At 44.6% G+C, this 14855-nt stretch overlaps 7 protein-coding genes across 7 annotated transcripts; 2 read left to right on the top strand and 5 right to left on the bottom strand. All coding sequences in view use genetic code 12, as the record gives it.

Moving 5' to 3' along the window:
* Nucleotides 1–212: 212 nt before the first annotated feature.
* CXQ85_005369 (alpha-hydroxy acid oxidase) lies at nucleotides 213–851 on the bottom strand (the record flags this gene model as incomplete). Its single annotated transcript, XM_025488965.1, has 1 exon — nucleotides 213–851. One exon carries the CDS (start codon nucleotides 849–851, stop codon nucleotides 213–215), a length of 639 nt encoding a protein of 212 aa, XP_025343281.1.
* A 170-nt stretch (nucleotides 852–1021) lies between these two features.
* CXQ85_005368 (alpha-hydroxy acid oxidase) lies at nucleotides 1022–2068 on the bottom strand (the record flags this gene model as incomplete). The annotated part of the gene is made up of 1 exon (XM_025488964.1): nucleotides 1022–2068. One exon carries the CDS (start codon nucleotides 2066–2068, stop codon nucleotides 1022–1024), a length of 1047 nt encoding a protein of 348 aa, XP_025343280.1.
* Nucleotides 2069–3129: 1061 nt separating this feature from the next.
* Nucleotides 3130–4575, top strand: CXQ85_005367 (uncharacterized protein; the record flags this gene model as incomplete). The annotated part of the gene is made up of 1 exon (XM_025488963.1): nucleotides 3130–4575. One exon carries the CDS (start codon nucleotides 3130–3132, stop codon nucleotides 4573–4575), a length of 1446 nt encoding a protein of 481 aa, XP_025343279.1.
* Nucleotides 4576–5762: 1187 nt separating this feature from the next.
* Nucleotides 5763–7205, top strand: CXQ85_005366 (uncharacterized protein; the record flags this gene model as incomplete). The annotated part of the gene is made up of 1 exon (XM_025488962.1): nucleotides 5763–7205. One exon carries the CDS (start codon nucleotides 5763–5765, stop codon nucleotides 7203–7205), a length of 1443 nt encoding a protein of 480 aa, XP_025343278.1.
* Nucleotides 7206–7260: 55 nt separating this feature from the next.
* Nucleotides 7261–8826, bottom strand: CXQ85_005365 (sugar porter family MFS transporter; the record flags this gene model as incomplete). Its single annotated transcript, XM_025488961.1, has 1 exon — nucleotides 7261–8826. One exon carries the CDS (start codon nucleotides 8824–8826, stop codon nucleotides 7261–7263), a length of 1566 nt encoding a protein of 521 aa, XP_025343277.1.
* Nucleotides 8827–9236: 410 nt separating this feature from the next.
* Nucleotides 9237–10805, bottom strand: CXQ85_005364 (sugar porter family MFS transporter; the record flags this gene model as incomplete). The annotated part of the gene is made up of 1 exon (XM_025488960.1): nucleotides 9237–10805. One exon carries the CDS (start codon nucleotides 10803–10805, stop codon nucleotides 9237–9239), a length of 1569 nt encoding a protein of 522 aa, XP_025343276.1.
* A 1065-nt stretch (nucleotides 10806–11870) lies between these two features.
* CXQ85_005363 (uncharacterized protein) lies at nucleotides 11871–13934 on the bottom strand (the record flags this gene model as incomplete). Its single annotated transcript, XM_025488959.1, has 1 exon — nucleotides 11871–13934. One exon carries the CDS (start codon nucleotides 13932–13934, stop codon nucleotides 11871–11873), a length of 2064 nt encoding a protein of 687 aa, XP_025343275.1.
* Nucleotides 13935–14855: the final 921 nt, after the last annotated feature.

Raw genomic sequence — 14855 nt, 5'->3', positions numbered from 1 at the left:
TTTTCACCTGTTTAGAAGTTTCTTGCAGTTAAAAGCTGCCAATCACAAGTCTGGTAAGGTAACTCGATGTATCGCTCCATCAAGACCAATTCTGGCCAAGTACTGCGGTCCAATATCCTCTACCTTAGTAACACCAGCAAGTGCCATAACGTTCCGAAACTCATCATGAAGGATAGTTAAGGCAAGGCTGACACCGTCTTCACCATTATATGCTAATCCCCATAAGGGAACTCTTCCAGCCCAGCAGTATTCTTTTCGCCCATCCAGGGGAAACTGGGGAAGCTTAAGTGCTCGGGAAGTTCAAACTTGTTCTTCATTTCATTGATTCTTCTTCCTCGCCAACGAGTATCAACAGTAAGAAAAAGAGCGTTATATCCAGTTTCTTCAGGTTCCCTGATGATGTTCAAGTTGGTTTCTTCGTCACTTAGCACGTTCACCTGTTGACCATACGCAATTGAACTACCTTTCCCTTCCTCGATAACATCTTTGGATGGAGTATTAGACCAACAGGATAAAATCATGTGTACTCCACTTTTCGCTGCTGCCCTTGAAGTCCCAATCTCTGCAATTGGATGTGCCAAACCATGGCAAGCTGAGGGCGCTATTCCCAAGGGAAATGCTGATTTTGCACCCAAGCAAGTAGTCGAAGTATCAACATGGGTAACATCCACCAACACACGAGGCCGAAACTTATACTTGTCAAAAGCAGTTTTGTTTTCTTTTAGCGTCACTAGCTCCATGGCTCCACCATTATAGTAGCCTCGAGTCATTGGCAGTAGCTGTGCGGTTGCGAGCTCTTCTAACTCAGCGATTGTATGGACATTTTCATCGTAGGTCTTTGCACGGTTCATGGCCAATGATCCCAAGTGAAACGTCTTCAAAAAACCATTTGGTCCACGTAAGTAGATATCGTGTGGCGCATCTGCAATAACGCCTAAAGTCTATTAGCGAATTCAAACGAAGCCTCATGTATCCTACATTATGATCAATCATCAAAAAACATTCCTAATCTATAGTCTAATTAAAGTCTTGGGCCAGAAACACGGTGAATTGAGCCGTCTGGACCGAACCTGGCCAAGTGCTGTGGTCCAATGTCCTCCACACGAGTACATCCCATAAGAGCCATAACCGTACGGAACTCGTCGTGAAGAATATTAAGGGCTATGCTAACTCCCTCTTCTCCCTTGTAGGCAAGTCCCCACAATGGGATTCTGCCCACCCAGCAATGGTCAGCGCCCAATGCCAATGCTTTGAAAATATCACTTCCTCTTCTGATACCTCCATCGATGTGGATTGGGATTCTGCCTCTCACAGCTTCCACAATCTCTGGCAATGCATCTAATGTAGACATGGCACCGTCCAATTGTCTACCTCCGTGGTTAGAAACCACGATTCCATCAGCTCCAGCATCCACAGCCAAAGCTGCGTCTTCACCAGTAAGAATACCCTTGAGCCAGATTTGCATAGATGTCTTGGACTTAAGGTACTTAACATAGTCCCAAGTAAGGCCAGCCTCAAACTTCGTTCTCTTATCGTCACTAAGCATCTTATGAGCGTTCATCCAAGGGTAAAGTGGGAAACCAAGGTGGTCAGGAAGCTCAAACGAGTTTCTCAACTCATTGAGTCTTCTGCCGAGCCATGGAGTATCCACACTGACGAAAAGAGCCTTGTAGCCGCATTTTTCAGCGTTTGCAATGATATCCAAGTTGGTCTGATCGTCGCTCAACACACTCAACTGATGAGCATACACATTCTTACCATTCTTACCCTCCTCTATAACCTCTTTGGAGGGCGTATTGGACCAACTGGAAAGCACCATATTGACTCCCTTCTTTGCAGCTGCTCTGGCCGTTCCACGCTCAGCATCAGGATGAGCCATACCATGACAAGCAGTAGGCGATAAGCCAAGTGGAAAAGCCACTTTTGCACCCAAACAGTCGGTGGTGGTATCCACCACATTCACGTCGATCATCACCCTTGGGCGAAGTCTATACCGATCATAAGACGTCTTGTTCTCTGCAAGCGTCTTGAGTTCCATAGAACCTCCATTGTAGAAGTCCCGAGTCATGGGAGGGAGTCGCTCATTTGCAGCCTCCTCGAGGTCTGCGATAGTGTGTACCCTAGTATCATAAGTTTGGGCCCTATTCATGACTTAGCCAAAAGAAACAATATAAAAAATGACCACATTCTTGAAAGAAGGTTCAAGACTCTAGATGAAATACTGTCGGTGGACCACGCACGTTATTCCGTGTGCTCGTGGCGCACCATCTATCTGCAACAGAGACTAAATGGCCTAGGCGAACGAAAACAAGACCGGCATTTATTCTGTTAATTTTGCCGTGGTTTATTGACGTTTACGAAGTGATTCTGCATTCTTTGTTGTTTTATTTTTTATGCCATTCACAAGGTCACTGTGGTTTTGGCGAAACCTGGCTCTTCGTAACGCGAATGGTTGCAAATCAGAGTCACATACTAATAACCACAGAAAATACAAACCACTCCCAAAAATCAGAAACCCCACAAAACCAAAATTTTCAGGGTCCTTCCCAGCCTCCTCGCTTCTCCTAGACGTATGTCTAAAAACGCCTTGATTTCTCCCTGTTTTGTGCTCTTTTCATCTACCTTTTCCCTCTACTGGTCCTCGTTTACAGATAATCTAATCGCACATTCCTGCCCCTCCTCAGTGACGTGATTGTCATGTGTCTATAGCTAATTTTTATTTTCCACCCTGGATTTCTTAAACTGGACTACCCACCGTTTTGCCCAGAGATGCCGTATTGTTAAACCGATGTGCATACGAAAACTGCTCTTTTGCACCTCCCGCCACAGTCAGCCTTACCTTTTCAAGAGTAGAGTGCTCTTGTACTTTCTCCCTGGAAAGCTTTGGCTGTTCCCGATAGCGGGCCGAGTGTACGAAGCCGCATGGCACTCTTGAATGGTACTACTCGTTCATGGAAATAGGTCGTCTGCCTGAAACTCGCAGGTATGCATTCTCGTATTACCTAGCGAAATCGAAATCGCCTTGCGTTGTCATGCACCATGGGCTGCTTGGAATGCCTGGGCTTCTTGCTGGGTTCTGTAGTATATCTCTCATCGGATTCCGTTTGCTCTGCTACTTTTCTAAACAACATGTCTAGTATTGAGAAGAAGAATGAGCTGAATTCAGATATTTCTCCACAGGTCAGTGAACTTCTAGATTCAGACTTTGAGAATAAGAATGTCTTTGCTTTGAAGGAAGATGGTCCTAACTTTCGTGGTGTCACTTGGATCGGTGCTGCTGGCTTGGTTGCAAAAACACAATTCGGTTACGGTATTCTTGGTCTTCCAGGAACGTTCCAGGTGTTGGGTTTCGTGCCGGGTCTTATTTCCTTGATTTCGCTTTGTGCACTTACAACATGGACGGGTTATATGGTGGGAAGCTTTCGTATTCGTTATCCAAACGTGTATGGTGTTGGAGACGCTGCTGAATTGATTTTTGGGCCTGTGGGAAGAGAATTCATGGGTGGTGCTTTTTGGCTCTTCTATACGCTTTGTTATGGTGCTGCTGTGCTTACCTTGTCTATTGCATTCAATGCTATCACTGAACATGCAACATGTACGATGGTATGGGTGGCTATCGGTGCTGTCATTGCTCTTGTCATTGGCACGGGAACAAGAACATTAAAGAACATGTCTTGGCTCGGGCTTGTTGCTTTGGGATCGGTATTCTTCAGTGTTTGGCCTGTTACAATTGCAGTTCTTGCTCAGTCTACGCCAGAAGCAGCTCCAGCAGGTGAGCCAATAGATAAACAAATTGTTGCTGTGGCCACTGGACGTTCTTTTGCAGCCATTGCTAGTGCCATTGCAACCCAGCTTTCTGGTCTTTGTGCAACAGCAGCTTTCTTCACTATCCATTCCGAAATGAGGAACCCTCGTGATTTCACCAAATCTTTACTTCTTGGCCAAGGCTTCGTCAGTGCCAACTATATTATTGTGACTTGCATTATCTACGGAAGAGTCGGCAGATACGTGACATCCCCTGCTCTTGGGTCGGCTGGTCCGCTCATGATGAAGATTTGTTACGGTATCGCATTGCCAGGTCTCTTCTTTTCGTGTTTCTTCCAAGCCCATATTGCTGGAAAGCATGCTTTGGTCAGATTGCTTAGAGACACCAAACACCTTCAAGCCAACACCAAAACGCATTGGTTTACATGGATTTCGATGATGTTGTTGGTTGTGATTATTGGTTTCGTTATTGCCAGTTCCATTCCTTTCTTTAATGATTTATTGGCACTTATTGCCGCTCTTCTTGGAAGTCTTTTTACCCTTATCATGCCAGCTATCCTAGGTATTTACATCATGAGTGATTACCACAAACAAGAAGGAGATGGTTTATTTGCTTGGGTGGGCTACTACGGGAAGAACTGGAATAAGAACCGCCGTAACATCATGCATTCCGTTGTGGCTGTTTTAGCCATCGCTTTTGGATTATTCATCTTGGTTGGTGGTACTTACGGAGCCATTGACTCCATTATTGATGGTTACAGAACCGGTAGAGTGTCACGGGCATTTTCATGTGAAGACAACAGTAATTAGAGGTATTAATAGACAATTTAGACGTAATAGGGATGATAGTGGACTTGTAGTACCCAATCAGGTGAACCATCTACGAGCAGAAGCTTATCTGGCAGATCTTAGATTTCCATAACCACCAGCTTAAGTACCTCAATACTGGTGTCTCAGAACGCATACCCCACTACATGCCAAACACCCTTTTGGACAACCTAGCCACACTTAACCAACACAAGATAAATCCCAGAAGCCCAATCCAGTCCAATCCAGTGTAACTGTTTCCCCAGAAAAAGAAATACGAAAGGCTATTGTTAAAAGTTAGACTGGGCTTTGGCGACTGATGTACATGAAGAAAAAGAAAGCGGAAAAAAAATGGGTGCAAAAAAAGAAAGCAAGATCAACCAAAAAACCACCAACCCGGTCTACCGCTCAAACCCAAGCCGAGTCTAAAAAGAAAAACCACAAGCATTTCCTTACCGCCCAGACGGAATTCAACGTCAACATCCCGGGTTCCATATTTCCTCGGCACAAGAAACCCGCTTTAAAAAAAACCATTCAATATGGGCGTCATGAGAACTACCTGACGATACTGAGTCATGAGGTTTTTTTTTTCTTTCTGTTTTTGGAGGTCCTGGGCGTGTACTTTCCAAATTACTGATAAGTGCCAGGAACCACCAGTCATAAGGTACTTGATTTGGATGATACCCCAAAAAGTGCAATAATAATCGGTATCGAATTCCGCAGCTCCCCCACTATTCAAGAGTAAGGCGTGTGAAGATACTTTTGGTGTTGTGTGCAGCACAGGGTGCAAAACGCCGCTCCGAGGCCTACCGCCAAAATCCCCAAAAGTGGTCCAAAAGACGTGAAAAAAGACAGTCGTGGTCGGTGGTGCCTCTAGATTACCCCTAGGTCATTTATTTTTCCAAACCCTCCCCCCTTCACCTCCTAGTTGGCCCCTCTCTCACCCTAACCTTCTTGTAACCTTCCCTCCTACACACAACCCTCCATCTCGCGATGTTCGCCGTTTTAGCCTGTATCAACGTGATGCGTCTTTTGCCTTGGCCCAATGGTCTTATGCAGCATGCTTCAAATTTTTCAGTATGGCCTCTCGTGGTAAACTTTCCTTTTCTTATCTCACATAACGATGTGCTAAAGGCTCTTTGGCTATCTACTACACCTTTTTTTCCCACACATCTTCAAACACATAACGCATGTCTGACATTGACAGAAAGAGAGAGCTGAACTCTCTATCACCGCAAGAAAGCAACTTTGGCGAGCTTGAGCCCGAGGACGATAATGTGTTCAAGGTCACTGAGGACGGACCAGACTTTCGTGGTCTTACCTGTTTTGGTGCTGCTCTTTTGGTGGTGAAGACTCAGTTTGGTCTTGGTATCCTTGGGCTTCCCCATACTTTCCATGTTTTGGGTGTAGTGCCTGGTCTTATCGTTTTGATCACTCTTTGTTTCATCACCACTTGGAGTGGTATCGTTGTGGGACACTTTCGTCTTCGGCACCCAAACACTTATAGTATTGGTGATGCTGCTGAAATCATGTTTGGTCCTGCTGGAAGAGAAGTCATGGGTGCTGCCTTTTGGCTCTTCTATACCCTTGCTTATGGTGCTACTGTGCTTACAGTGTCTATTGCTTTCAACGCCATCACTGAACACGCCATTTGTACTACCATCTGGACGGCAATTGGCGCCATCATCAGTCTTATTCTTGGTATTGCAACGAGAACCTTGAAGGTTATGTCCTGGTTGAGTCTTGCTGCTATCATTTCCTTATTTATTAGTGTTTGGACTGTCGCCATTGCTTGTCTTGCCCAGTCCACTCCCTCTGCAGCTGTGCCTGGTGAACCTATAGATAAGGGCATTTCTGCTGTTGCTACTGGTCGTTCGTTTGCTGCCATTGCCGGTGCCGTGGCTACTCAGCTTGCCGGTCTCAGTGGTACCGCTTCTTTCTTCACCATTCACACAGAAATGAAGGACCAGACGCAATACAATAAGGCTTTGATTCTTGGACAGCTTTTCGTCACATTCAACTACATCGTCATCACTTGCATGATCTACGGTAAAGTGGGTAACTACGTCACCTCCCCTGCCTTGGGTTCCGCAGGTACCCTTATCAAGAAGATCTGTTACGGTATCTCCTTGCCTGGTCTTATCGTTTCGTGCTTTTTCTTAGCGCATTTGGCTGGTAAGTACGGTTTGGTCCGTATCTTAAGAGGAACAAGACACCTTCAAGCAAACACTTTTGTCCATTGGCTGACCTGGATTTCCATGATGTCTTTGTCCATTATCTTTGGTTTCATCATTGCCAGCGCCATTCCTTTCTTTGGAGACTTGGTGGCTCTTATCGCTGCCTTGTTCGGTACAACTTTTACCCTCATTATTCCAGGTTTCATTGCTATCTACAACATGGGCAGCTACGTGAAGCGTGACGGTGACTCTTTGCTTTCTTGGATGCCTAGTTGCTTCAAAGCATGGAACAAGAATCGCAGCAACATCATAAATACAGCATTGGCATTTTTTTCGATTGCATTCGGGATCTATATCTTGGTGACCGGTACCTACGGTGCTATTCAGTCTATCATTGACGGTTACAATAACGGTACAGTCTCCCTGGCTTTCTCCTGTGAGGACAACAGCAAATAAAAGTTTTAGCTAGATTTTAGAATGAAGTTATGATTATGATATGCTATTGTAGTATTTAGACGCACTCCTCTTTGACGGATGATTCCTTGTCGAGATCTCCTGAACTGGACCGCTTTTTCGTAGCCTTGCTGAAACGGTCGGTTGGCACAAATCCCTTAGATTTCCATGCATAATTCACCTTCTCGTACAATTCATCCACTTGCTCTAACGAGAGGCCCTTGGTCTCGTAGATCATGGCCCAAGAATACACAGCACAAATGGCATTAAATCCACCCCAAATGAAGAAAACACTATTCCCCAAATTCCCTTTATCTTTATCGACCATATAAGGAACTGTGAAAGCAATTATCCAATTCCATAACCAATTTGTCGCAATACAAAGGGACATCGACTTTGCCCTTGTACTTAAAGGATATAACTCTCCCGTAACCACCCAGGCACCAGGTCCCCAAGTAGCTGAAAAGAAGGCAATAAAGATGCAAGAGAAGGCCACTAAGACCTTTTTGGATGAATCAGATGACGTAGATACACCAACTATGGCAACAAGAAGCTGGGAAACAGACATTCCGATTGCACCACCCAGCATTAAGTTACGTCTTCCAGCAATCTCAATGAGAAGGATACCAGGGATAGTTGTACCGACACTGACAATGTTAATGGCCAAGTTTGTGAGAAAACCATCTACTCCAGCGTCATTGAAAAATGTAGTTCCAAAGTAGATAATGAAATTCACACCGGTTAACTGCTGGAACGATTGACATAAGATTCCAGTGGTCAACCGCTTTTTCTGATAGTTCTTGTTAGAGAATACTTGTCTCCAAGAGGACTTACCTACTTCACATTCAAACATATGAGCTGCCTTGATTTCGTTAAACTCTTCCAATAGGTCTGAATGGTCCTCAGGAAGTTTTCTCAACCTTGAAAGAGCACGTAAAGCTTTATCATCCTTATCCTTGGAAACATAAAATCTTGGGGTCTCAGGCATGAAAAACATACTCACACCTAAAATGAGTCCCCAAAGGATCTGAAGAGCAAGGGGGATTCTGTAAGATCCAGAATTGCCGATTTTATGTGTAGCCTGGTTGAATACCGCAGCCAAGAAGATGCCTAGAGCTACCGCTAACTGATAACAAGAAACGATTGCACCTCTTATCCAGTGTGGTGCAGCTTCTGACTGATATAGTGGCACCGTGCATGATATGAATCCAATGGCTATTCCTGTTATGACTCTTCCAACACAAAGTAATGGGATATCCACAGCAGCTGTTTGAAGCACAGCACCCAAATTAAACACCACCAAGGATGATAATATCAAACACCACCTTCTTCCTAACGTGTCACTGATAAGAGGCGTAGTGATAGATCCGAAGAACGTTCCCACCGATAAGATAGATACTATAAGTGATGTCTCAGATGAATTGAACTCCTCGCCATTGGACGGAAACGTATGCTTGACATGATCCATGGCCATGATTCCGTTAATCGTACCAGTACCATAACCATACAAGATTCCACCAAAAGATGCAACTATCCCTACCACAATTCCCATTGTAGTGGAACCAGCTCTCTTCTCACCTAGGTTGATAAAGCGTCTTACGAGGGCATTATCTTCAAGGCCCATGTTTAGCTTAGCCGCATAATTCCCAGGAAAAAGGCGTTGTAGATATACGCAAGGCTGACAAATGGATCTTCACAGAAGCAGCCCCATGATCTGTTCCAAATATCCCCATAGTTTTTGAGTTTTTCCCCTTTTGCAGCCAATACCATGTATGATGTGCAGACAACGAAATGAGCCCCAAATACGACTGGAGGACGTCTTGTGTGCCAGATATTGATGGAGAAGCGGGCGGGATACCCTTTTCGGCGACAGCTCTGGGTAATTCAGGAAGGCTTTCCTCTTCTAGGGCTGTGTCTTTAAGGTAGTCGATCAGATGGAGCATCAAAATTAGACAGAGGAAGCCTTCAAGAATTAATAATCAGTGGGGTGTGACTTGTACGAAAGTCAGCAGTAGAAGGGTCATATATTCATAGCTAGACGCTCATTTCACGGACAGAAACCTGCTCTTTCTCGAGATCTGTCAAGTCTGGGAGGTCTTGAGTAACTCTGTTGAAGTGCTCGGTTGGGACAAAGCCCTTGGACTTCCAGGCAAAACCCACCTTTTCGTACAACTCGTCCACCAGCTCCAAAGAAAGGCCCTTGGTTTCGTAGATCAAGGTCCAGGCAAAGATAAAGCAGATAAGGTTGCAGCCACCCCAAATAAAGAACACACTGGTGCCCAAGTTACCCTTATCTTTGTCGACCATGTATGGAGTAGCATAAGCAATGGCCCAGTTCCATAACCAGTTGGAAGCCATACAGAGAGAGACAGACTTAGCTCTGGTTCTCAAGGGGTACAATTCACCAATGACAACCCATGCACAAGGGCCCCAGGTGGCTGCAAAGAAGGCAATGAAAATACATGAGAAAGCAACAAGCACCTTCTTTGACGAGTCGGAGTCAGTGGCTACTCCAACGATAGCGACCACGAGCTGGGAAGTGGACATGCCAGCAGCACCTCCTAGCAACATGTTTCTTCTGCCAACAATCTCCATAAGAAAGATACCTGGGATAGTGGCGCCAACATTGACAATATTGGTTGCCAAACTGGTAGTGAACCCGTCGACTCCAGCAGCGTTGAAGAAATTGGTACCGAAATAAAAGATGAAGTTGACGCCAGTTAATTGTTGGAAAGCTTGACACAAGATACCAGTCAACAAACGTTTCTGTTGGTGATTCTTGCGGGAAAAGACTTGACGCCATGATGATTTTCCGAACTCACATTCAAACAAATAAGCAGCTTTGATGTCGTTGAACTCTTCCAACAAGTCAGGATCATCGGTAGGAAGCTTCCTGAGCCTAGAAAGCGATTTCAAGGCTTTCTCATCCTTTTCTTTAGAAACATAAAATCTTGGGGTCTCTGGCATAAAAAACATGCTGATACCCAAAATCAACCCCCAAAGAATCTGAAGGGCTAGTGGGATTCTGTATGAGCCTGAGTTGCTGAGTTTATGGGTAGCCTGGTTAAAGCAGGCAGCCAAAAAGATACCAATAGTCACAGCCAACTGGTAGCACGAAACAATAGCGCCTCTGATCCATTTTGGCGCAGCTTCAGACTGATACAAAGGCACAGTCGAAGAAATCAAACCAACGGCAGCTCCAGCAATAGCCCTTCCAGCACAAAGTAAAGGTATACTTGTAGCAATTGTTTGAAGAACAGCTCCCAAATTGAAGACCACTATGGAAGCCAAGATCAAGCACCATCTTCTTCCCAAAGTATCACTGATAAGTGGCGTTGCAACAGATCCAAAGAATGTTCCCACAGACAAAATGGAAACAATCAAGGACGTTTCGGAAGAAGTAAACTCTTGACCATTGGCCGGAAACGTGCTCTTCACATGTTCCATAGCCATAATACCATTGATAGTACCTGTGTCATACCCGTACAAGATACCACCAAAAGCAGCCACTATACCCACAACTATACCCATAGTGGTAGACCCAGCCTTTTTGTCACCCACATCGATAAACTTTCTCACTAGAACGTTGTCTTCAAGACCCATGTTTGAATTATTCTTCACTGTCGTCCGAGAAATCGTGTCTTTTAAGTATTTTCACTTTCCGTCCCAGCCATCAAGTCGGGGAAGTCCTTCGCCATGACACTAACCCCACTGAGGGATTTTGGTCCAAAAGTGCCTTTGATTATCCATCTTTTTTGCAGCCAAATACATGTACGTTGTGCAGATAGAAGGGAATGAACGCCATATACGAGCCTCAAGCAAGATGGAATGCAGTCTATAAACGTTGGAGCGGGCGGGTTACTGTTTTCGGACAACGTCATAGGTACCTGGGCAAACTAATTTTCCTTGAAAAGCCTTTGTCCACGGAAAAAATACCTTTTATTTGCCGGATAAAACAAGTGGAGAACACATGCGCCGATAATCTGAGCAATTACGTGCCGAGAATTGGTAAGGCGGGCATTTATACCGCTCTTAAAGAAGGTTGTCTCATGTACCCCAGATCATCATAGAATATAGTGAAGGAAGGAAAAGGATAAAATTAAGGCTTCTTGAAGCTGGGGACATTGTGTTGAAGTAGAATTGTCCTGAAGTGTATTGTCAGGTCGTCAGCTAGAAAGAGCTGTTTTTCATGGGTTCTTGTGGAGTATGTGCCCCTCGTAAGTACGCTACATGTTCTCGAAGGCTCAAGTGGGGCAGATCGGAAAATCCAGGATTAATTTGGACTTTTGCCGAACTGGCTTTGCAGTGGGCATTTTCTTCCGACTCCATCGCTTCACGAAGATATGTGCTGGTGGCGAGGCTAATTTCAGTTGTTCAACTCCTTGTGGGGTTTGTATCCAAATCAGGCTTTATTGTTTCTGTATTTTTACCCGTATTTCTCGATGTACGCTGGAGCCACAGAAAACACCAAACCACAGCAAGAAATGCAATACAAAACTGACTCGGAACTCCACTTCTGGATTTGTGTCAAGGTTATGATCTTTGGCTGCACGGTTACGTTTCTCTTTGGGGTTATGATTCTACGTGTCGTTGGTTACAAAATTAAAATTAATTGAAAAGTAACAAACACAAAATTCGAGCGGTGCCGTGTTTCGCTAATTCATATTCCTACTCGTAATTTGGAGACTTGGGCTTTATGCCCACCATCCTCTTCAAGAAGTCCAAGATATAATCCTTGTCATCGCTAAAGACAATCTGAGACTTATCACGCTCAGCTGCCTTCTTAGCATTCTCTTGGTCACTAAGACTTGGGTCGAGATCGCCAAAGTTCTGGGTATCAGGCAACCTGTGGTCTCTCATTAGAAGCACCCAGACAAGCAAAGGAACACAAAGACAGACGCCCACAATCGAAAGCTTTCTTTGAAGCTCGGCATAAGCCATACTGATGGCTCTTCTTGGCGCCGAACCCCATGGAGCGAGCATAATAAACGTGTATGGCTCCAGGTAAGCACTCAAAGCCATGGAGGGGTCAACGCCCAACTCTGTCATTTTCTCCACGATAACACCATACATTTGTTGGGTCCAAATGGCACCAGAAATACTCTTGGAGAGTGCTGATCCAACAAGGTAGGACATGGAGAAGACTGCAATAACAGAGGCCATGTATTCGTGGTTAGTACATGCCTGGACAGAAACGGCACCAACACGAAGGAGACATCCACATGCCACACCGACAAAACACATTCCAATAGCAACACCATCACGGTAATACTTGGCACGGACTCCATCGTTGTCACCTCTGAAATGAACAAAGAGGCCCATGGCAATGAACATCATGGCAACACCAAAGAGCACAAACAATTTGGTTCTTCTGACTTTAGTCAACATAAGGCCAACGATAGGAACAGTAAGACCTTCTAAGAAGCCCTTAAGTGCTGGGGTTCTTGTGGCGACAGTGACAGAAGCGTTCATTCCAACGAGCAACACAGGGTAAGAGTAGTCATCAGGCATTCCATAAACAAAGGTTGTGAACAAACTCATGAGGAATGCTGCCCAAACACCACGGTCTTTCATAACCTTCCATGGAAGCAAAGGTCTTTTGGTACACTTGGTTTCCCAGAAGATAAAGATAGGGATTGCAACAAAGCCCATCACAAGAGGGACGATGGTAGAAGCTCTTTGCCATTGGGAACGTGTTCCTCCAGCAAGAGTTAAAGGAACCAAAAGGAGACCAAGAACAACAGCAACCAAAAGACATCCAATCAAGTCCACCTTCCAGAAGATGGCATGTAAGTTATCCACCAAACGAAGGAAAAGCACTTTGGTGTAGCCCTTGAACTTACCTATAGTTGAAGCGCTACCATCGAGTTCAAGCTGGTATCTCTTGGCCCTTGGGCTACCTTCAATAAAGTTCTCCTGCTCTTCTCTGTTGATCTGCTTCCAAGTCTCTGTTCTTCTTGCCTTTATAATCAAGTGAAGGTAAAAGAGAATGTACGGTAAACACACCAAAGGTGTAGTATAAGCCCAAAGGGCAGTACCGAAACTCCAACTATGGTTTGCCAAAAGCTCAGCAATAATCTCTCCAATAGACCAAGTGTTCACGATGGTAGGCATACTCATGGCACCCACAGCAAAGGTTCTCCACTTCAAGGACGTTGCATCACACAAACTGAGCTGCCACAAGATGGCTTGACCTGAGTTACCCAAAGCAAAGAAAACAGATCCAGCAGCATACTTTTGTACATCAGTAGCCTTTGCCTGGACGATGTTACCAATCACCTTACAAATCAAAGCGACAATGAACAAGGGAAGACGACCAAAGATATCAGCAGCTCTTGCAAAGAAAGGGTAAGCAGCACCAGATGCAACATACCTAATAATGCCAATAGTAGACATAAGCGAATGCTGCTTATAAGAGTTCGTAGCATAACTCAGAAGAACGCTAATGGCATAGTTTTCCACCGAAATGATGTACATACCAAGAAAGATAGTAAAACAGAAGATCACCTTCTGCCATGTGGATGTCATTTGTTCCATGATAAGCTCCGATTTACGAATACCAAACGACTTGATGACCACCATAGAGTCATCTGAATCAGAGGATGCTGACAGGGTTCTGTCAAGGTCCTTATGGTCAGTAACCTGAGACTTTTCATCGTGAAGCTCAACATTCTTAATATCAGACAATCCGTTAGTCTCTTGCGAGACTGAAAAAGATCTGAATTCAGCCATGATTGATTAATGAAAGATCAGGGAAACCATGGTTAATTTATAGACGATATGGAACCCCGAATTGACGCTTGTGCTTGTGAGAAATTAAAAAAAAAAAAAAAAAAAAGACGTCAACCATGGCACTCCATTGCATTGTCCTCTTTACGACTCGTGCACATCCCTTGCATCTGTATGGCCGAACTGAAGGGATACATTGACGTACGTTTCTTGGCGTCTATTTGAAAGTTTTTAATCGTTTTACTTCAGCCGGGCAATCCCAGCTCTCCTCTTACGAAATTTCTTGTAGGGCTAAGAAATTAGTAATTTTTCATATATTGTTCTTGTCCTGGCGCCAGAGCGACCAATTCTTCATCCAAACTCACATCTACAATTCCAATAACCAACCCCTCCTGAACCACTTTGACACAACCGATCGTAAATTTTGGCCCGCCTTCATAGCATACATGTGCATATGTCGAGGTAGCTTCTTTTGGTGAAAAATTTCATCGAATCAAAACTCCCGCTTCCTTGGCTAAGCCTGTCTCCAGGCAGTCCGTTTATCGGAACCATCTAATCTGAAAAATCAAGAATTTCTCTGTTTGTGCGTCAATCACACGTAAATGCCATGCACTATTGACTAAGGCGAAGAAAACTATTGTGCTTTGGGTAATGGTTATGTGGAGAGTTTGGGGGACCCTGTTCCACGCCGCACGAGCGATTTTAGTGCAGCAGAATGAAGCATGAGCTCGTAAGTTGGATCCAGTGTCACATTAGCGAAGCACATCGAGGTGTGGAAGATGGATGGAAAAAGGAAAGATTTTTGGTGGATTGATGGACTTGGAGGTGTTCTTGATATGGGAAAATGGGTGTTCCCGCTTTCTGGTGATCCCATCTGATAACGGTGGGAAGGTTATTTAGAGCTGCGCAAAAGTGTCAAAATAT

Source organism: Candidozyma haemuli, assembly GCF_002926055.2.
Source record: "Candidozyma haemuli strain B11899 chromosome Unknown J_2014730914, whole genome shotgun sequence".
Taxonomy (NCBI): domain Eukaryota; kingdom Fungi; phylum Ascomycota; class Pichiomycetes; order Serinales; family Metschnikowiaceae; genus Candidozyma; species Candidozyma haemuli.
The sequence above is the reverse complement of the archived record's forward strand: the minus strand, read 5'-3'. Positions and strand labels throughout refer to the sequence as shown.